General features: G+C 36.0%; 1 protein-coding gene across 3 annotated transcripts in view; it reads left to right on the forward strand.

The window, feature by feature from the left end:
• The first annotated feature begins 623 nt into the window (after window positions 1-623).
• Window positions 624-23977, forward strand: part of LOC127952831 (cAMP-dependent protein kinase type I-beta regulatory subunit) — a 54734-nt gene continuing 31380 nt past the window's right edge. Inside the window, exons 1-4 of one of the 3 annotated variants that reach the window (XM_052551671.1) lie at window positions 624-770; window positions 1369-1559; window positions 5965-6135; window positions 6411-6502. In XM_052551671.1, coding sequence (XP_052407631.1) covers window positions 1386-1559; window positions 5965-6135; window positions 6411-6502 — 437 coding nt within the window. In that variant the 5' untranslated portion in view covers window positions 624-770; window positions 1369-1385. Of the gene's footprint in view, window positions 787-1368; window positions 1560-5964; window positions 6136-6410; window positions 6503-23977 lie in introns of all 3 variants that reach the window. The other 2 variants (XM_052551672.1, XM_052551670.1) reach the window with 2 other exon arrangements.

Below are 23977 nucleotides of genomic sequence, written 5' to 3' on the forward strand. Positions count from 1 at the left end.
TATATATATATTTGTGTGTGTTGCTATTTATGATTTATTTAATAATAATTATTATTGTTAACTCATATTAATATTATTTTCATTTTTTTATATTTATAACAATATGTGTGCAACACATAATACAATTAAATGTCATTTACAATTCAATACCGTTAAATAAATAAATAACTGAATAAATAAGGATGAAGCACATGAGAACGATTTCTAATTAGATGCATAAGGATTTATTATATTTTGGAATATAATTTAATTTAAATTATAATTTAATTTAATCTTGCCGTCATGCAATTTGAATATTACATGAATAATGTAAGAAAATCATCTTATTATATCCTAATCATGCATTTATTTTATGTTCCATAGCTGCTCACCTGTGAAAAAAAACTGACATAAGCACAGTCATCTGTGCATATAAATGTGTGGAGTTACAACACATCAGTCTGTTTCAAGTGTTTGCGGAGGTCAACTCTGAAAGCGTGCGTGCTGTTCTGAGTGACGCACACCCCCACAATGACGCTGATTGGCTGCATCCGCGTACTATAGAAAATAAATGAATAACTCTAAGATAAAACATAACAGTCTCAACCCACCAACATCTACAAAACAGTTCAAGGTCTTTTCTGATCTTTAAAATTACGTGTTTCATTGCGGACCATAACGTCTGCGTCCAATCGGGAGACGTATTGACGTCATAGCGCTCGCGAGCAGCAGCAGCAGGACCAAACAAGCAACATCCCCGAGCGCGAGCCCCGCATCTCCGCCTCGTAACGGTAAGACGAATGAAAGGTAAACACACTGACACGCGACTGTTTTTAGCTTAATATTGCAACAGACGCAGTTTTCAGGATATTAAAGGGCTAAAATTGTTCACAAACCGCATAGGTTTGTGTTTAGAAGCGTATAAGCGGTGATAAAAGCGGTAAACAGGTGATCACGGAGTGATGCTCCACCGACACACCGAAGCGTCGGTTTTCACGCACGACTGAATGCGGTACCGGTTTCGTGAACGTATAACGTTACGTCGAGAATGAGGATTGATTCGACAGTTTCCGGTGATCTTTAAACGGTTGTTGTGTATCAGTGGCGGAGGTGAAATGTAAATAAGTAACATACAGAAAGAATGGCCTGTCTTCATCATCATCATCATCATCATCACTATGATTTAGTCATAATGTCATGTTTATCTATCTATCTATCTATCTATCTAGGCGCTGTGTTTTTGCAATAAATGATTGATTGACCAACGCATGCATACTGAATATGTATTTCATTACTCAGGCAGCAGCTTATCATCTGAGAGAACAAGTCACACAGACTTAATAATAAATATCTCTTCTCTTCCCCCTCCTTCACTCTCTTCTCCTGCAGCAGTGATAGAAGATAAGATGGCCACCTCCTCCTCCAATCTGGAAGAAGACGAAAGTCTGAAAGGCTGCGAGGTTTTCGTGCAGAAGCACAACATCCAGCAGATCCTCAAAGAGTGCATCGTCAACCTGTGCATCGCCAAGCCCGAGCGGCCTATGAAGTTCCTGCGGGAACACTTCGAAAAGCTGGAGAAGGTGCGTTACTCCGACTGTACTTGCTCTGGTGCTGGTTGTGTTTGAATGAGTTATGCATTTGTATTGGAAAGGGTGATGGTTAGGGATCTGGGCTGCTGGTGCGAAGGATGTCGCTTTAGTCCCATGGAGCTGGAGAAGCCGGAGCTGGAGAGTTATTGAGATCATTGTCGTCCCATTTGGCCTGGCACTTAACCTCAGGATGCTCCGGTGGGGATTGTTCCTATAATTAATGTACTGTATATTGGTTTGAAAAAAAAAAAGTCTGGCTGAATGCACTGTGATACGGTGTTGATGAATGTATTCTCCTTCCCACAAACATCCACGATCATTAACTGTCATTGTGTTAGCACTCATAAGTGAGGTTCTTTATGTGTTTTAATTATTGGCAAGTGAAGCACAATAGATAGATACCAGACTTGTGAGAAATAATTGCATGTTTTAGAATGAGAAATCATTGGTTTCTTTAACGCTTCTTTTGCTGGTGCAGCTGCAGAGTGTGTGAACTGAGTGGATGGTACACTTTATCAGGATCTGTGAAGAAGCCGTGATGTTTACTTGCAGGTTTTAAAATGGATTTTGGATAAAGTAGGGCTTTTATAGATTTATAGCAACTTGGCAAAACAACCTGTTTAACACATTTATTTGTATGCTGAATCAACAGTAAATCTCAGTCTCTTAACAATTATATTTTAAGGATAAAGATAAAAAAAAAAAGAGTTTTAGAATAATTTTGCTGTGTTCTTTTATTTTTGCTGTAGCTCGTTAAATTTAGTTTTAAGAAGTATTTAGCACACCATTTCCATGTTTCATTATGTTTTGATTATTTATTAAGACAATATCTGTTAAACTCTAGGCTAATTTGTTAGACTGTTAGTTAAGTCAAGTATTAATATTCTGATATTATTTACCTATATGTCAACTAGGCAATATTTGGCTGTTTTGAAAGTGGCATCAGCCAATAAAGTGTCCTCTTACTCCGTTACATAGAGGTTAGCCAAACACATAAATAAAAAATAAAATGCTGCACACATAATTATATTTCATTATGCTTTTGCTTATTATAATAACACAGTATCTGTTTAAAACCATATTTATTTATTGTGAGATATTGTTACCAGCTAAAATAACTGTTTTGTATTTGAATGCATTTTACTGTTTAATTCATTCCTGTGTTGCAAAGCTGATTTTTTTCAGCAGCAATGAATCATTCAAGTCAACGTTGAAAACAATTTGAAATAAAAATCTTTTCAAACCATATATATTTTGTAACATATTTATCATCACTTTTGGTCAATTTAATGCATCCTTGCTCAAAAAAGAAAAAAGAAAAAACCCCAACAAACACTAAACTCAAACAGTAGTGTACTTTATGTAAGAGGAACTTTAATGAGCCGCAATTGTTAAGAACTACAATCAACATTCCCGCTCCCCCTCAGTAAATAATTAGGAGGCATGCTGATGCTGTTTGATGTTGTTGCCCAATCTCAGACTCGGTGTACCGACCGTATGAAAGTCACAGCAGTCATTCGTTTAGCTGGAGGTGCCAGTAACCGCATCCACACTCAGCTGCAACCAAACATCTTCTTTGATCATGTGCTCCAGGAACAACAGGCTTTTTCAGTCTGGCAGACGCTTTGGGCTCGGCCTTTTGTTAGGAATGTGTTTCTGCTGAGCTACTGTTGGTTTAGGTAGAGCATCAGACAGCCGAAGGGATTGTGTATTCATAAGACACGATCAGATGGACTGATACTGAACGCAGCACAAGACGTCTGCAAGAAGAGAGCCACTGTCCTCGTCTTCTCCTCATGATGAGAGCTTGTGTTTCTGGGGTCATTCAGTGTCATCATCAGAGATTGAGCCGCTGGGTGAACGATGTTTACTGACCCACTTGCATCTCACTCATAGATGGGGTTTAATTGCGCACACATTCTCTCTGTCTGGCACCTTCTGTTCATTAAGGAAGATCAGATTCCACAGGCTGCTAAAGATATTCACCCTCAACTCTGTGTTTGTCCTCTATTCTGAATGTTGTGTATATAAAAGATGTGCCGGATTAAAAGCTTTATGTAGGGCAGAAGGCAACATGAGGGTGAGCAAATGATTACAGGATAATATATATATTTTTTTAAATGTACTGATGTTACTTAGGGATGCACAAGTATTAGTGAAGTGTTCTTCATGTCAGCTAGATTAGCATCAGCCAATAACTTGTCCTCTTGCTCATGTACCAGTTGCATACTAATTTCAGTCCTGTACAGTATATGGAGGTTAGCCAGCAAATGATAGAAATAAAAATAAAATGTTGCACAAATTTAAAATAGGGCCCCTTTAAGCCCAAACATACACTGCCATCCAAACGTTTGGCGCCTTTTTTATTTACTTTTTTATTATTTAAGATTTCTTTCTTTATATATATATATATATATATATATATATATATATATATATATATATATATATATATATATATATATATATATATATATATATATATATATATATATATAATTTTTATATATATATATACATGAATACTTTTACTTAGCAAGGGCACTTTAAATTGTATAGAGATTTAGAATTTTACGAAAGATTTGTATTTCAAATAAAATGCCTTTGGACTTTCTATTCATCTAAGAATTAAAAAAAAAAAATCACTTTCCGCAAAAAAAAAAAAAAAATTGAAGCAGCACAACTATTAATAATTCATGTATTGACCCCAAACAAATGAATGGTAGAGTAGATTAGGCCTATATGTGCACTTTTACAGCATTCCTTTTGTTGGAATGTATATGTGGATTACAGTTTTTCTTTTTGTTTATTTTATTTTATGTATTCTTTTTGTGCAGGGAGATCGAATTTACAAATGATTAGAACTGATTATATTTTATGATTCAGTCAAACTGTTTCACAAAGCATTTGTTTATGACTTTGTTCTGTTTATACGTTTTTAATATTGGGGGGCATTATTCTTGATGAATAAATAAATATCTTTATAAAGAACTGTAAATAGCAGAACAGGTGATAATCTTCAACATTGTATTAAACAGCAATTTTAATGCAATAATGGAACATTATTCTTCTTATTTTTTGCTTCAGTGTCATTTAAATGAATCATTTTTTATTTTTTTGTGACCTTCAATGCGAAACTGTCATTCAGATTTGATGATAAATCAGTGTGTTTTGCCTTCAGTGTGTTCTTGTAGTTCTTACCATTTGATTAAATTGTGTTTGGTTACAACCTCATGTACTTGAATTGTTTTGTATAGACACTTAGAACACTTTTGTTTTGTGTTTGCGATGGGCTGCTTATTTAATATTTGAGTATGTGCGTCGATGCATTGTGGGCAAGATGATTTTCTACGTCTTACACGTGTTTTATGATTTCATAGATTTCAGTGTACGTTTGGACTCGTTCTGTGTTAGTTCACACTCAGGCCTGGTGATGGCTGTCTGAAGCTTGAGAGAGAGCATGTGTGTGGTTTGTGTGCATCTGTGTATGGCATGTGCCCAGCTGTTCCTTTGCATCTGCCTGCCTTCACTTTGGTATTTGTGCCTTGTTGGGATGTTTTACAAACGTTTTACTAACACTTTATCCTTTTATACCCTGTAAAGGTTTTAATTGTGGGATTAACAGACTGATATCAGTTTTACAGGGGCCAGGATGTCATAGACCAACGGCCACAAATCAAACTTTGATTGAGAGCCGTGAAATTAAAGTAGATGTTGCATCATATACAATTATATTAAAATGTACATTTCTTGGAAACAAATGTATTCTCTACATTTCAATGGACAAATAAAACAAAAAATGTTAAAGCAAAAATATTTTTCATAAAGTTTTTAGCTGTCAGCTTATTTTGCACATTTATTTTCACAATAAATTACTAGTTTAAACATTTGCATATTGTATAAATGGATATATGAATGTGTTTATGTGTATTTATAATATGTATATTATGAGGAGTCTGTGTTTTTCTGTCCACCCCATATATGCAGTGAATGTACAGTGCAGTAAGACTGAGTGTACCCTCTCTGACTAGTACACATCTTGTTCTCACACACACACACACACACACACACACACACACACACACACAACACATCGTTTGTGCTGTGACACGCAGCTTTATTGTTCTTCCCTCTTCCATACGGGAATCTCTCACTGTCTCTCTCTCGCTCGTCCAGTGAAATCTCAGTGCTGTTGTGTCTGCTTTCTGTGCTCACAGTAGGTTTCGGTCTCTTCGATTTTATGATCCGTAATCGGGATTTGTAATGGTAGTTTCACCCTCTTAGCGTCCACTGTTTTAACTGTGTGTCCTGTGCGATGGAAATGAAAATCCAGATGGTCTCGATGTTGTCAGATGGATGTTTAATCTCAGGTATCCTTCACTTCCTCTCTCCACAGGAAGAATGCAAGCAGATCATGGCCCGTCAGAAGTCCAACTCGCAGTCGGACTCTCACGATGATGAAGTGTCCCCTCCTCCTCCGAACCCGGTGGTGAAGGCCCGGCGCCGGAGAGGCGGGGTCAGCGCCGAGGTCTACACAGAGGAGGACGCCGTCAGCTACGTCAGAAAGGTTAGAAAAGCAGATACAGTTTGGATTAGTGTCTCAGTCGCCCCATCATTAATAGACCAGAGTCACTGCTGTATTTTCACATTCGTTTTTAACCCTTTCTAACCCTACACCTCAGAAACTGCTTAGTAACATCCACAATTTGTCACAAGCACATTTGTCACAAGCACAACAGTCACAAATTACTGAGAAAATACACAGAAAATTGAAAATGCCAGTAAATATTAAGAATTATTTTTATGAGTATTCATCTAGTAAGTTGTTTTCTTTGCTTATAGGTCATCCCAAAGGACTACAAGACAATGACCGCCCTGGCCAAAGCCATCTCTAAGAACGTGCTGTTTGCCCATCTGGATGACAATGAGAGAAGGTAAATGCACATCATCGGAGGTTGTTTGTTGACTGGTTTAATAAGTATATAAGGCTACGCTCACACCGTCAGTGTTTGGGATTGACAACCGCTTTTGCTTATAGGTGTGAGTCTCAAAACTTCCTGTTCACACAGCAGCTTAAGTATCAAAGATGCTGATGTCCTAAATGGCTCACTTTTATCACCTTTGACATGACACAAGTTATCAGATCTTGATTAACCAACATTTGAGTTGCACACATACCCACGAAACTGTCAGGAGACTAGATCAATGTGTGACGCGAGTACGGTTTTGTTCACACATGCCTAAAAACACGGTTGTACTGTAAGTCCTGATAATTTATGAGCGTGTTTTTGATTCTAGAACACAGTTTTCACTCATGTAAATAGCTGAAATGTGTGTGAACGCGACCGTATTAATGGCTCAAATCTGTATTCTGCTGTGTGAACGTGGCCTTATCCACACTATAGTTCTTATTGGCCACGGAAACACTGAAAAGATTCAGGAGTGACAACCGCATTTAAATATTTGAGTGGATCCCCATGCTCTTGAAGGTTGTTATGTTCACTTATTTGAGCGATGCATATTAAGCGTCATTCGGTTTTGCTGTTTGGGCTCGGCTCACAAAGTGATCCAGTTTATGAAGTTCATAGAGTAATTGGGTGCAAATTGGGATATTTCTGTATGTGGCATATTTCCAGGATCAAAGTTTATTATGGGCATTTTCTTATTTGTGTTTTTGTTGTTGTTGTTGTTGTTGTTTGTTTACTAGCAAGATCTGGTAACACTGTGTCAAACCGTTTCCTGTGATTTAAGAAGTTCAAACAATAAAAACCATTTTGTGGCTCTTTAATGTATCGTTCAGATCACTGTGTTCCCTCAGTTCAAGCGGCACATGAAGCGATCATCTCTTCCTCTTTACTAGTTCAGCAGGAAATAAACATGAATGAACACCAGAAGGTATCTTGTATCTTGAACACCAGAAGATATCTTCAACTGCGGAAAGACATTAATATACACAGTTGTTCAAGTTCAAGTCCAGCGAAGTTAATCTACTGTCCTGTCTGATTTGTTTGGTGGATTCTGCGTTATGGTTCGTCAGAGCGCCTGTCAATCAAACTCCCAGTGAAGGGTCAATTCAGTACGTCTGTCGCTCCCATATTCTGCTGAACAGTGTGTAGAGAACAGGATGAAGCACAAGAAGGTGAAGCTGCAGTGTGTATGTGGCCATGGCGAGGTCTTCTGAATGGGCTTGTGCTGTTAGCAGCTTGTTTCTTGTCGTCAGCGCTGGTCTTGTGTGTGTTTGGCGGGGTGAGGGTGTGAGTCGTGTCAGAGGGGCTTGTGAGTAGCCACTGTATTCGCTCTGTTGCTCTCGTCACCATGGCAGCCCGCGTCGAAATAAAACAAGGCATTGTGTCTGAGCCTAGTGGAAAGTGTGTTTTAATGTGGGTGTGGGGAAATAGAGTTGCTCAGATTGTTTCGTTTTGGCTTTCGAGTCCAGGGGATGCCACAAACCCTAAACAACAACGAGCAGAAAAAAAAGCCTCTCCCAGTCCACCAGGAATTTCGCTCAGGTTGCTCCGTCTCTGTGCCCGGAATACGGTTTCATTGCTGAGGAGAATCCATTATCCACACAGATCCACCATGAAGGGAACCAGCTCTCGGCTTTCTGCTTTTAAAGCCTCAATGAGAACACACGAAACGGCCCGAGCGCTCAAAACATCCCGTCTGCGCTCAGCTGGAAATTCACCACACTTATTATCAGGCCTTCTTGCCAGGGACTGCAGATGCGTGTTATCGTGTTTTAAGATTGATATAATTCTTTGGCCGCTGTGAATATATCACAGTCACCATTTATCAGAATTACAGGCAGATTTAGTGGGAAAAGACTGAATTTGTGCAGTGCATCATCATTTCTCATTTCTCTTCGGAAAGCTCCAGAACGCTCCTCAAAGTTCTGACTCAGACTCGTGGAGAACATTAATGTTGTTTCTATGGTTACAGAGTGTTTGCTCCTGGCGACAGCCGCACACAGTGTCCAGTTTTCTGCGTGTGTGTCTGTGATACTGTCAAAACAACACGCTTGATGTGGTCATACCAAACATCACTCTGCGGTATCTGGTAAATGACAGGATAATGACTTTATGTCAGGATCATTTCATTGTTTTATAGAATTATGTTAGTCTGACATGTTGCAGATGCATTTAGAGCAGTCTGGATTTCGCCAGACAGTGAACACTTACATTTTTTATTATTGCCTGTTGAATAAATAAGGAAATATATATATATATATATATATATATATATATATATATATATACCCATCCCAACCCATTTTTATATATATATATATATATATAATTTATAATATATACCCATCCCACCCCCTAGTAGACCAAAGAAAAATAATAAATAAATACATAAAGTAAAATAAACAATAATAAAAATAAATTTAGTAATATTAATACATAAAATAAAATAAAACAATATTTACTAAGATTTAAGAAAAGATGAAACAACATTAAAAGATGAATGCCATAAACATCACACAAGTAATGAATTAATTGATTATTTTAATAGATATTTTTTATTACAAAAATAAAGATATAGACTATATTTAAATCAGTGTACAAATTAAGATTAAAACTAAAACCATTTTTTAAAAAAAACACATCTTAACCGGACTGAAATAATATATATATAAAAAACAGGGTTTTTTAAAGTCAACATGGCAACATTTCTTATTTGAATTTACATTTAAATATATGCTGATGTTAAAATAAATTAACTAAATAGATTAATAAAATGAACAAAAAATTTACAAAATTACAACAACCCACAATAAATGACTGAAATTGTTACTATAAATATAAATGGAAAATATAAAAAGTATTTCAAGATTTTAATAAAAAGTATTATAGTATCTCATTGATGCGCTAAAATAACACTGATTCAAAAAAAACAAAAACAAAAAAAACATTTATCTTAATTAATTTTTTACTTCCTGGGTGAATGTAAAGGACATAACTTCTTTCAAAAACAAAAAAATCTTTCTGATACCAACCATTTGAATGGTAATAAAAAAATTTTTAATTGAAATTTCAATTAAATTTACAATAGATTTGCCATTCTCAGTCTCGATCTATAGCCACTGTACAACCCCAGAGTTGTGCACAGTGCAGTTAGATGTAAAAAGCAGTGGCATACAGTAGGTGGGTGGGAGTCATATGCTTTGCAAATGTAATCAGCACTGGCACAGATTTGACTGTTGGCTCTTGCAGGCATTCACACATATGGCCATATATAGTAGAACATGCCATACACTGTTTGCTTTATAATGCTGCAGTCAGTAAGACCTTCTTGTTATAATCACTGGAGACACACGGGCAGATGCAATCACCGCTGGAGCTGAACATTACAGCTAGATGGCAGATATTGTAACAGCCCACCCTAGGGTCCACCCTACCAGCTATTTGTTGTCTGCTGTGGTTTTGTTGCCATGGCAAATAAAAGCAATTACCTCATGGTGGTATGGGAATAGCTCATTGGCAAATTTAATGCACAGTCTGATGCTGAACTTGACCTTGGGAGTTAAGTCAGCATGAGACACATATGAGTCAGTAATAGAAGCTGGTTTTGTAAGCACAAAATATAATCTTTCTATTCATCTATTTTGTGATGTTCTTTCAGTAAAGAGAAATTCTTGTGTTCAGATGGCCTTTATACTGTACATGTGTTCAAGGTTCGACTCGTTGAGATATTTAGGCTTTACATTTCTTTGCCTGTTTTACTTGCATAACCAGGTTTGAACCAGTTTCGTAATTCTGTAATTCGGCCAATTCATAGTTATTTTTGATGATTTTTTTATTTTTTTTATTTTTTTGCATAACAGTGAAAAGTTACAAATATTAAATACAATTAATATGACATAGTAGTCACACATATACAAAATCTATATTTTCCTAAAATGGGCTTTATTTTCTTAATAAAAACTCCCTTTTTGGTCATTTCTCATTATTTTCAATGGTTATTCTCATTAAAGTAAAATATTAATAAAAAGTCAGCATAAAATAAAAAAAACACATGACACATTTCTTGGTGTAGTATTGTTTACTGTACTGCTTTATGAATTTAATCATATTAAAATCTAAGTAATATTAAATACATACAACAATGCAAAAAGTATTTTCCTAAAATGGGCTTCATTATCTTCATGCAAACTATTTTTTTGTCATGCCCTTTTAAGTGTTCATTCTTATTGATGTAAAACAGTAATAGAAAGTGAGCATAAAATGAAACGACAGTATGACAAACATCATAATAACACATTTAGTTTTTGTATTACAGTCATAAGAGTAATAATATTTATTGCACTGCTGTAAGAATTTGAGACTGAAAGTTAAAATATAAAAATGAGATTATCATTACATCATTAATCATTACATGTTAGTTTGATATCGCAAAATAATATTATAGTGCTAAAAATTATGTTTTTTATTTCTTTTATTTTTACCTAAATGGGCTTCATTTTCTTTATGCAAACTTGAACTTTTTAGTAATTTAAAGGGTGAAATATGACCTGCTCTTGACAGGTTTTGCGCGGTTCACCTTATTATTTTCAGTTTATATGTTATTTTTGATAATATCATACTTCCTTTAATTACTTTATTCCATTGCATATGTCTTAAACTCACAATTTTTGAAAAATCTATTTTCATTTTATTTAAAGCTGTCCTTACAGTGTAATCATACATTTAAGAACTGGTTAATATTAATGAGCTACATGTACTTACTATATGATTAGGGTTTGACGTAGGGTACATTGCATGTAATTATGCATTATGTTTAACAAGGACACCTTAAAAGAAAGTGTTACCGAACATCTTATTTTATCCACAACCACACATGGACTGTGAACCTTCAGAGCCTTGTTTTGCACTAGCAGCGTCCTCTCTGCGGCCCCAACTCTCCCAGACTTGAACAGGGGCCCTGCAGCATCTCAAACAACCGAGCTTTGTCTTCTAATTAAAAGACAAAATACCAGCAATCAGCAGCAACGAGCGCCTGAGCTGCAGTGAACCATAGATACTGTACCTACAGAGACATTGTCCGTCTATTTTTGCAGACAGTGTGTTGTGGTTTTGCGTACACATGTCTGCACGTACATGAAACAAGTCACCGTGAGCGTGTACGTCATGCTTTCTAGAATTAGCGCGATAAGCTTGTGGAGATTAGCATGTAAAATAATGTTTTCTTTGTATAACATCATCACAGCTCCAAAGTAGGGTAACATAATGCAATCAAATGTAGTGAAAGCATGGTTAGTTTGATTTTAAACGGTTTCGATGTCTCCTGATAAGTCGTAGTTGGTTTATCGCGTCCAAACACATCTGTTCAGCTCCCCTTTATAATGTTAACCTGCTCTCAGCATAATGGCTATCTGGTTTCCTGCTCATATCTGATATAAACTTCACACCGTGATTGTGGGGAACAGCTGTGTCTCGCACCTGCGGAGCAGACAGTACTATTAAAAATGACCTTTAAAGTAGACAGTCACGCTTTTGTAATGCTAGCTAGTGTGGCTATTGAGTTTCATATGCGGTTCAAGTAAAGAAAGAAAGGTGGATTATGAAGAACTTTGTCAAAAACCAAAAAATGCTTCAGCTTTTGTTTAGCCTAGAAACTCTTTAAATAAAAAAGCTGGTAGAATTTTTAATACAGAGAAAGACAAGGACAAATGACTGAGTGAAGGGTAATGTGTTCACATTCTTCACTGGATGGATGGATCGGTCTCTGGAGAACCTCAAGTCTGTCGTCACATGTGCACGTTAGCTATCTTCGTCAGTCATGCAGGTCGTTTCGCTGTGCCTGAACTTCATTTTTCAATTTAAATTTGACATTTTCGGAGGAAATTGTGATGAAAATTTCTGAAGAAATGTGATGCTCGCCTGTTCTGGGATGTTCAGAGTGGATGTAGTGTGTTGCTATGCGCTTGCTAGAATGTTCTGGATTATTATGTTACTGAAAAGAGTCAAAATTTTAATCAAGTTCAAATTAATTTAGTGCTTTTGACAATATATGTGACCCTGGACACACAAAATCCGGTCTTAAGTGTCAATTGTTCAAAATTGAGATTCATACATCACCTGAAAGCTGATGATCTGCACATTGATGTATGGTTTATTAGGATCGGACAATATTTGGCCAACATACAACTATTTGAAAATCTGGAATCTGAGGGTGCAAAAAAATTAAAATATTGAGAAAACGTTTTTCTCTTGGCAAAATAATTAAATAGTTTCCAAAATTAAATAAAACCTGTAATCTGCAAATGTGACACTGACGCACCTAGTAAACAAAAATCTTCAACACTGCCACTACTGCTCTCAAAAATGTATAAGACCGCAACATTTCGACTCTAAGGGTTTTGGCAGGCAAGACATCGGTGCATCCCTGTTATACACTGCCGTTCAAAAGTTTGAGATCAGTACGCTTTGTTTTTTAACGGATCAGCCTTATACTCATCAAGGCTGTATTTATTTGATAAAAAATACAGAAAAATGTTTATATTGTGAAATATTAGTGCAATTTTTTAATAGTGTTTTCTTGGGGTGGCAGGGTTCGCTGAAAAAAACCTGAACCGTTCGGTTCAGCCCACACGGTTCAGCACGTTCAGGACCGTTGTTCAGCTTCAATCTGACAAAGAATCTGTAATATGGTTTGCTATAAATAGCACGTAAAACAAACTGGGTTCAACTAATATATGTTTCTGTTGATGCAAGCGCATTCTGGATTCCCAGACATTAAAACAATAGCGATGAGGAAAAAAAAAAAAAACCTTGGACAGATCATGCAATCTTGTTCAATGTGAACGTCTTATGCTGGAATATGAGCAGTCATTTATTCTGTCATCATCCGGGTGCTGAAAGCGCACACACAGATGAGACCTGAACAGCACACGTTAATTTGTTTAAACTAAACTCATTTAAGCTTTGTCAGTTTAAACATTTAAGAGGCAGAGGACGCGAGCTCGCACGCGCAGTGAGAAGATTTGTGCATGCGCTCATTCAAAGTGTCAAAACCCGCACCTCAGAATGCGCACAAATATTAAGCTCTCTCTAATGGACAAATTCAGACAAAAAATGTGTAAAAGTGCCCGTCTTAGTACGTATCCTACAGCAGACATAGCCGGCTGAACGCCGGCCACTGTATCAGTGCATTCTCTTATATTAATCGAACAACAACAAAGAAATCACTCACTGCTCTTGATTAAAAAGCTTTTATAACTTCAATAAAGAACAATCTTTAATTTATAGAGTCCAATATGCAATGCTGTTTTACATTTGATTACTTTATAAAATTTCTGTACCTAAAAACGTATGCTAGACCTACCTAAAAAAATAAATAAAAAACCCTGAAAATCACAGTTTATTGTTTGTATCTTTACTCTATTTTATTTATTTGTGCTGTTGCTTGTAGTTGGATAGAATATTCTTCTTTTTTTATTAGAAAGTATAGTTTTTCCATAAACATAGCACATACCGAACTGTACCGAAAACCGTGACTCTAAAAGCGTGAAACAAACCGAACCGTGAAAAAGTTGAACCGTGCCACCCCTAGTGTTTTCCTATTTTACTATACTTTAAAATATCATGCTTTCTGTGATGCAGTGCTGAATTTACATCAGCCATTACTCCAGTCTTCAGCGTCTCATGATACTTCAGAAATCATTCTAATAATATACTGATTTATTATCAGTGTTGAAAATCTATTTCTCATTATTTTTTAACAAAATGCAGTACCAGTCTTGCAGTTGAGATTTTCTTTACAGTACATATCACTTTACTGTATCCAGGTAAGATTGGGTATACTTGTAGTAGTTGTTTAATTTATTGTACAATTTTTATCATTTATTTATTCTTATTAGTTGAAAAGTGCTCACCCCTAAGTCTTCATGATACTCTTTCCTGTAAATATGGTACTGGTCCTTCCCTTAATGTAAATCTTTTAATTATCTTGTGGTTTTTCCTCTGTCAGGTAAAAATCATGCATAGTTTAGAAAATGAAGAGAGCTCTTCTCAAAAAAGCCTCACAATTTGAGGTATTTTGTTATTAGCAACAGTGTTGTAGTTAAACAAGCACCACTAATAATACGCTGCTTATTAACTTTGGCTGGGAATCGTATGAACATGCAGTGATATTATTTTTAGTTCATGTTGGCTTGTTGGTACTTGTGTTCGTTCTCATAATTGCATTTTGTACTAGCAGTAAAATACCAATTGATAACTAAAGGTTTCCATTATGTATGAGCAAAGATTTTTCCTCCTCGTGGCACAATTTTAGGGATGACTTTGATGTACAGTATCTAGATTTGGCCGTTAAATCAGTGCATGAAACTGCATGCTGCAGCCTGCCCGAGCACACGGATGGTGTTGGGTTTTCAGAGAAGTTCTTATAGCAGTCGACAATTAATGCAGTGCAGATGCACAGTCTGAAACAGAAAGGTCAGAATGTGACACTGTGAAAGTACAGGAGCTGATTCACTTCCTAACACACACTGAAATTACACTAGCATTCAAAAGTGTGGGAGCAGGAACTTTTTTTTTTTTTTTTTTTTTTTTTAAGAAATTAAGTAAATGATTTCCATTTCAAATAAAGTCTGTTCTTTGGAACTTATTTACCTATTTATCAAAGAATCCTAAAAAATATATTTATATCACAGTTTCCAAAAAAAATATTATGCAGCAATTTTTTTTTACATAATATATATATATATTACTGCCAATGTAAAAACATTGTTAAAAAATGTTTATTTAAATATATATATATATATATATATATATATATATATATATATATATATATATATATATATATTAGAGGTGCTCCGATCACGATCGGCCGATCGTTATGCGCATCTCGTCAGTAAAGCCGGTTCTCTAATCAGCGATTAATTCCATCAGGTGCGTGATTTCTCATAGAGCAGCTGTTACTACACAGAGCCGTTGTTAATAGAGAAGATGCGCAAATCACGTTAATTTTCAGTGTTTATTGGCCCATCTTCTCAGTTAACAACGGCTCTGTGTAGTAACAGCTGCTCTATGAGAAATCACGCACCTGATGGAATTAACCGCTGATTAGAAAACCGGCTTTACTGACGAAATGCGCATTAACGATCGGCCGATCGTGATCGGAGCACCCCTAATATATATATATATATATATATATATATATATATATATATATATATATATATATATATATATATATATTACTACCAATGTTAAATACATCATTCTAAAATTATTTATTTTTTAAATATTTACATATATATATATATATATATATATATATATATATATATATATATATATATATATATATATATATATATATATATATATTATCACTGGATTTTGCCTATTCATGAAAGCAGTTAAATTATTATTTCTTATATTTTTTTCTACAGACAGATTTGGTTAATCCAGTGCTAGTTAGTGTGTGTGTGTGTGTGTGTGTGTGTGTGTGTGTCCTTGTGTTCAAATAAAGTAGAGCATGCAGCTGGGGTAATCCACCAATTAAGCATCGAGTAATGACCCTTCTGGCCTTTGACCCTTGACCCTTGACCCAGCAGCCTCTGGCCTTTGCTCTCATATCCCAGTGCTGATGGACAGTGAACATCTTTGGAAACAACAAAGTGCATCAGATCATTAATGAACTTCTCAGTAAAGCTCCTCCGAATGTACAAATAGTCATTTCTGAATTCCATCCGATCTTTTCTGTTTCTGACTACCTTTTAGTTAAAACAGCACATAAAACCGAAGTAAAGATTGAAGCAAGTCGTCCTGTTCATCAGCCTTTTGATTTGGAGTGTTTTTAAATAGCACAGCTCATAGTCTACCTGATAGGCCACACACGCAGCAGAGGTCTTGTAAGGCCAGTTTATTTTGTCCCGGTCTGTTTTAGGCAGAGGAAATGGGGAGCAGAGGAAGTTTGCGGGTGACGTAACGCTGCGGCTGTATCGGATGAACCCGAATCACAGCTTCAGAGCTCAGGCTAATGGAGGACACCTTTGACTCTTAGATCTGCCTCATAATCTGCTCAAATGCTCCCACACCAGGTGGCTGTCCTTTTCCTTCAGATATGAGCTCAAATGATGCACTCTTCAGAAGAGCCAGAGATAAACCGAGAACGAGAGCCGCTCTTCATGAACATATGTGGATTAGGCATTAATCGTTGGCCTCTTTGCTCATTATTCAACAGCATTTACCTGACAATCCTCTTTCACAGTTGATTTAATTCTACACGGCATCTAAGAGTTATAGAGAACACTGTGTAAATGACATGAATACACAAACCTCTGCACCTACCCTTTTATTTGTAACCCTGGACCACAAAACAAGTCTTAAGGGTCAATTGTTGCGAAATTGAGATTGATACATCATCTTAAAGCTGAATGAATAAGCTTTCCGTTGATGTATGGTAGGAAAATATTTGGCCGAGATACAACTTTTTGAAAATCTGGAATCTGAGGGTGCAAAAAAATCTAAATATTGAGAATATCGCCTTCAGTGTCGTCCAGATGAAGTTCCTAGCAATTTATATTACTAATAACTGTATTTACATGAGGAAATGTACAAAATATCTTCATGGAACCTGTTCTTTACCAAAGTAGGATATTAAAATCCTAATGATTTTTGGCATAAAAGAAAAATCTGTAATTATGACCAATACAACATACTTTTGGCTATTGCTACAAATATACCTGTGCCACTTTGTGCTCCAGGGTGAAATTCCTGCACTTGTTTATGAAATATTTCATTTAGTATGATGATGCTTTCAACTACATTGAGGTAGATTTACAAAGTGTTATTTCAGAATTATATATTATTATAATTTGTGAATAATATTTCAAATTAAATTTTATTTTAATTTTAATTTTAGTAATTTTTATGTTTATTTGTAATTTATATTAGTTTTAAATATTTCTGATTTGATTAATCCTGATGAGAGTGATGTGTGTTTGATCAAAATCAATTAATTTGAAATCTCAAATTTTATTTCACAAAAAAATTCTTAAAAAAATGAAATATTGTGAATTATTATTATTACAATTTAAAATGTCTATTTTTCATTTTAATATAATTTAAATAATAAATTAATTCTTGTGATCAAAGCTGTCTTCAGTGTCACATTATCCTTCAGAAATCATTATCAAATTCTGATTTTGTGCTCAAGAAACTTCTGATTATTATCACTGCTGAAAACAGTTGTGCTGCTTCATATTTTCCTGCACACAAAAAAAATCTGTATTTTTTGATGCATAACAAAATTCAAATGAACAGCATTTATTTGAAATAAGCCTTTTTGCAACATTATAAATGCCTTTACTGACACTTTTGATCAACTGAATGCATTCCTGCTGAATACAAGTCTATATGTTAACACTTTTGAACAGTAGTGTACTAGAACAGAAGACCTCGACCCTGCAGTTTCACTCTCTATCCTGTGAGAGGTGCTGTTTCTCCAACAGTCAGACTCGGTTCATTTAGAGTGGAGCGAATGAGCGCATGACGTTATACTGTATCAATCCTGTACGCTCATCAACACTGTATAATTTGAAGCTGTTATGTTGTTGTGAGCTGTTAAACTCCGGCCCACAGGAAGCGGCGATGTTTGGCTGTGATGTGGGCCGCTTTTGGGAGGCACTTGACAGCTTCCACACAGGTGTGTTTGCTCTGGCAGCGGCGATGTCGTAAGCGCTCTCGTACAAACACACACTCTCACCAGGAACGAGGAGGAAAAGTGGCTGGCTAATGAATAGCCTTAACTGACTTGGCCCGAGGATGTTTGTCTGGGCAGTTACACAGCAAGTGTGTGTGTGTGTGTGCAGTGAAGGCTGTCCCCAGCTGGAAGTTTCACTCGTCTTTCTTCCCGTGCAGAATTATTGTGGCAGTTTTACCCTGCGAGTGTCACTAGAGATGTTGTAAACTGCGAGTCTGTGTGTGGTCAATATTTAGCATAGCTTTGTACTGTCACAAAGGGAGTTTCTGCTAATGAGGTCAGTCGCCACAAGAAGCATCTCTCTCTCTCTCTCTCTCTCTCTCCACATTCGTCCTGTTTGCATTCTTTTATATCTTTTTTTTTCTTTTCTGTCCTCGCACTCATGTCTTCTGAGCTGCAGTGTTTAATGTGCTGTTTTGGCCTGTCTGGGCCCCCTGACCCGTCCCGTTACCACCCACCCGGTCCCTGCCATCCCTCTGGAATTCACTGCAACTGTATCAGTGAACATTTCTGAAGGGGCAAAAGATCGAAGAAATACATATGCAAGGCTAAAGTCTATTATCAACTAATAACTCTGTACAGTATATACAGTATATATTCACACAAACATGTTACATTTAAGGAGATTATTGCTTTAAATAAATACATTAAAATATATATATTTTAAAATACATTTCAGGTAAACATTGCATTAAATAATAAATAAATGAATAATTGATTTATTTATGAATGTTTTTATTTGTTATTTTACTTAGTTATTTCAAATAGTTGATTTTACTTATTTTCTTGTAAACTATTTGCCTATTTATTATTTGTTTATTTAAATGTTTAAACATTTATATTTATTTTTTATTTATTCATACATTAATGTACTCATTTATTTGATTTAATGATCTTATTGGTTTAATTTCAGCAATAATTATAGTATTATAAATGTATATGTGTTTATGCTTTTATCTATACATTTAATTCATTTATTTATTTTTATTGAAAAATTTATATTTTATATATATTGATATTTAAAAATATGCATGCATTTGTTTATGCAGCTAGTTAATCATTATTTATTTATTCATAAATTAGTATTTTTTAAATTTATTTAATTTGAGCAACAAGTACATTATTTTTTGTTGTTGTTATGTTCTTGTTTTAATACATTTACATTAATTTACTTATAGTTATTCATTTCGTTTTTTTATTATTAATTTGTTTCATTTATTTATTTTTATTTATACATTTTAGTTATATATTTTTATTTACATGTTCATTTATTCAGTTAATCGGTTATTTACTTGTTTATAAATTTATATGTATGTTTTATTTAGCTAATAACTATTATATATTCTGCATTTTGTCTGTCCCTGTTCTCCTCATATTTACATTTACATTTATTCATTTAGCAGACAAACTTACAAATGAGGACAGTGGAAGCAATCAAAAAAAAAAAAAACATAAAGAGCAATGTTATATTATTATTATATTATTATATTGACATGGCTATTAAAATCCATGCAAGTCCATCACTGTTTCAGTGTCTGTACGTCCTTTAATGCGTGCATGAAAGTGGATGAATCAGAATAATCAGCAGTAAGTGGATCTCTCCTCTACTGCCTTTCTAAATTTGTTCCAGTTAATGCAATTCCAGCATTTGTAGGCCTCTTTTCCTCTCCCGTCCTCCTGTGAGCTGTGTAAACACTGGACAAAAGAGGCTGAGCTGTTTGTGCTGAGCTCTCCTCTTCAAACACATCGCTCCCTTTCCTCTGCTGGACACCGAAACAAATGATTCAGGCCATGCAGCACTTCCCGTCAAATGTAAGACACTTTAGTTTGCGTTTCTGTTTTTATTGCCTGTGTGAGTGTTTGTAGGTGAGACCGTCGGCCTTGTGATCAGGACAAGTGAGAAAGACAGAGCTTCTTTTCCTCCATGGTTCAAAAGGCCAGGTCATATTTCACCTTAAAGCCAAAAGAAAGTTAGGCAACTATATTTTGAATAAGGAAAATTTTAAGAGCCTTTCAAAAAAAATTTAATGTTGCATTTTATTAAAAAATTAAAGGGATAGTTCCCCCTAAAATGAAAACTGTCATTAATTACTCCGCCTCAAGCCATTCCAAATGTAAGAACATTGTTTCTCTTTGAAACACAAATGAAGGTATTTTTGATGAAATCCGAGAGCTCTCTGACCATCCATAGACAGCGACGCAACTGACACATTCAAGGCCCAGAAAGCTTGTAAAGGCATAATTAAAATAGTCCATCAAAAATATCTTAATTTATGATCTGAAGATGAACGAATCAAGATGGACAGGTCTTCAACGACATGAGGATGAGTTATTAATGACATCATTTTCATTTTTGGGTGAACTAACACTTATGCTGTGTTCACACCAAACGCGAATAGAGCGTCAAATTCGCGTCTACCGCGTTTAGTTTGCCGCTTGAACATTTTGAATGCATTCGAGGCGCTTCTTGTGGGAGGGGCAAGTGCTAGCGGTTGTCTGTTTGCAAGATGGCTGATGTTGATCGAGCACTCGGGTCTTTTCCACTTGAATAAACTGAATAAACGCATTATCTTGCTAGCGAAAAGTAGCTGTAGGCTATATTAGCGGGAAAATAGTTGTAAAAAAAAACAGCGGGAAGGCAGCGGGTCATTAAACGTGTACGTGACTCAAAAGTTAAATGTGTATTTACAACACACTCTTCCAAGCGAGGTCCTTTTTATTCCTGAAATATGAACTTGAGTGTGATAATTGTGTCATAAAGCTCTGGTTGACTGCTCACTGAAAACATCAGTCGTTCCTCCATGTTGAATGAGTGGCTCCTGATTGGTTAAGGCGACCGCTGCTCAATTCGCGTCATTCGCGCAAACTAGACACGCGAATGAGGCGAATTCGTGTCATCCGCACCGCAAGACCTCCAGACGCACGTAAACTCGCCTTTGCATTGACTTAACATTGAAATCATTCGCGGCAGACGCTCTATTCGCGTTTGGTGTGAACACACCATTAAAGCTCTAAAATGTTCGTTATGGTTATGTGGTGAAAAAAACTGTAATACAGTAATCATCTTCTGAATGTGATATTTTTAATCAGTCAACAAATGTAAATAAATAATCAAAATAAACAAAAAGCAAACAAACACAGAATGATGCATAAAAAAGAAGTATTGTCTGTATTTTGGGATTAAACCTGGACATTCTGGTAATCCAGATGCTGTCGGTTCAAACCCCAAAAAGTAGAAATGTGTTCTTCTGAAACAAAAAGTATACTTCAAAATCACTACTGTAAATCTGCAGTATCAAAGGCATAATGGATAAGAAATGTGGGAAGAGACATTTATTTTCTGGATTTCCTCTGATTTGACCTTTTTTTGGCAGTGTCATCATAATCTGTAACTTTTTTCCTTGATAATGTGTGCCAGATATGTACAGATACGCAGACGCTATTGATCTAAGTTCTCCATTTTGCAATATCATACTGAACTGGAAGGAAATCGCATTGCTCAGATGTTGATCTTTCATAGCTCTGGAGAATTAATGTGGGCTTCACCGTGGATCAACATGGTCTCAAATTAGTCTTTTCAAATTCCTAAGAAGTAATAAAATAGGCTTAAATCTATCAGATGCTGTCACACACTACAGTGAGAGTATCGCTCAACAGTTCGGGGTCCTTAAGATGTTTGGAAAGTAGCTATTAAAATATTGTTTTCTTTAGGTGTTTTATATTTGAATATATATTAAGATATAATTATTTTCCTGAGGTCAAAGCTGTATCTTCAGCATCATTACTCCAGTCTTCAGGGTCACATGATCTTTCAGAAATCAGTCTAATATGCTGATTTGCTGCTCAAGAAACATTTATTATTATTATCAGCGTTGAAAACAATTGTGCTGCTTCATATCATTTTTATGAAAGCCCATTTTTCTGGATTCTTTAGAGCAGCATTTATTAGAAATATAAATCTTTTGTAGCATTATTTATGAATGCCTTTATTGTCACTTTTGAACAATGTCATGCATCCTTGCCAAATGTATTGATTTCTTTAAATAGCTAATCTTACTGTCTGTCCCCTTTGAAAGATGTCGATATAAAATGAATGTGCACAGCAGCTCAGATCCTTTTGTGTTGAAAGAATTCGGTGAGAAACATTTGCGTTCATATTGAGATCTCAGGCATTTGATTGCAGATTTGCATTGTTAGGATCTCTTCTGAAAGACTAGCGTTTTTCTTTAGGAGATGAAGAGTCAAGAGAATAAAGACATTTGCTCTCCTTTTAATCTCAATGGTATCATGATGATCTTTCCTTTGTATGGTGAAGTGGATTCAGCTGTGTTAAACTGACAATTATGACCATTGTTTCTCCTTCCCTGTCTCAGTCCGTCTCTGTTCTCCTCTGGTTTCCTCCTGTTGTTCTGCTGTCTTTCCTCCCTCCCAAACATTCCTGCATTCTTTCTTTTTCCTGGCTCAAAGTGCACTGTCTCCTTCAGCTGTTTTTCCTCGACGTGTGAGGTGTTTTTGTGTCGTCTGAGTGGTGTGTTTCGTGCAGGATGTGAATTCACTGGAGCTACCTCAGTGTGAAGGTTGTACCGTGTCTAAAATACTCATTCATTCCACTTGATTAAACGACAATTACGTGGCGGTTTTGACAGTCTGGCACGAAATCTCCTGTGAGATCCACTTCTTTGGCTTGATTTCAGTGTTGGTGTCTCTGTAAATGAATCCATCCATCACTGAAGACAGACAGACGTATAGACTAGACAGACAGACTGCATACTCCGAGCTCAGACAGACAGATGGATCCCAAAGGAAGAAGTGTGTCCAAAACAGCTGCAGTGTTACACATAAATACACGTAGCTCGTGGCCAATTAAACCTGGGTTTTCCCTGCCTCATAGCAACCCTGTGCAGTGTGGATAAACATCTGCTGCTCATGAGTGATAAGAGCGGCATGTGTGTGTGCGTGCGCGTTTATATATAGTTTATGTAAGTGGGTGTGCTTTTTTCCACCCTACAGTGATACCGATACAGTGAAACCACTGATTATCCCCAGTCAAGTTGTTAATGAGGCTTTATCAGTCTGACTTTGTCCCTTCCTCTCTGTTACAGATGCCATCGCTTGTGAAACAAGGTCAGCACTTTGTAAACAGTTTGCACACTTAGAGGGAGCATTGGCATTTTAGCCATGAGAGTATGCCATGTAGAGTATGCTGAAAATGTCCAGGTTTACACATGAGTTTGTTTCTTTTATCTGAACAGATCATTTTCGCATCACATCACTATGCTCACCATTTTATCCTCTACAGTGAATACCGTTCCTATATCCATTGCTTTCTCCAGTAAAGTAATCTTGTCTGAATCAGGAGAGAAATGTGCACAGATCAAGCACTGTTTACAAGAGAAAACTCTGATCTGATCTGAGAGGGCAACAGGGGATGGATTTTTTTTTTTTTTACACATTGGAGGAAGTGCTTTTATGGATTATGGACTGGTATGTGAACACAGAGACCCATTTGTAAACATCTGTCCTTATCGAGAGACGGTGTTTTGCAGATAGCGTGTCTCGGGACTGATCTCATAAAAGCACACAGGTGTGTGAGTCTGTCATCTGTTTAACACACAGCATTTTGCAGCTTCCACTCGCAGATGAAACAAACACACACTCATGCTTTAAACCAGACGTTACTCTCTGATATG

This window comes from Carassius gibelio, chromosome B3 (assembly GCF_023724105.1).
Source record: "Carassius gibelio isolate Cgi1373 ecotype wild population from Czech Republic chromosome B3, carGib1.2-hapl.c, whole genome shotgun sequence".
NCBI lineage: Eukaryota > Metazoa > Chordata > Actinopteri > Cypriniformes > Cyprinidae > Carassius > Carassius gibelio.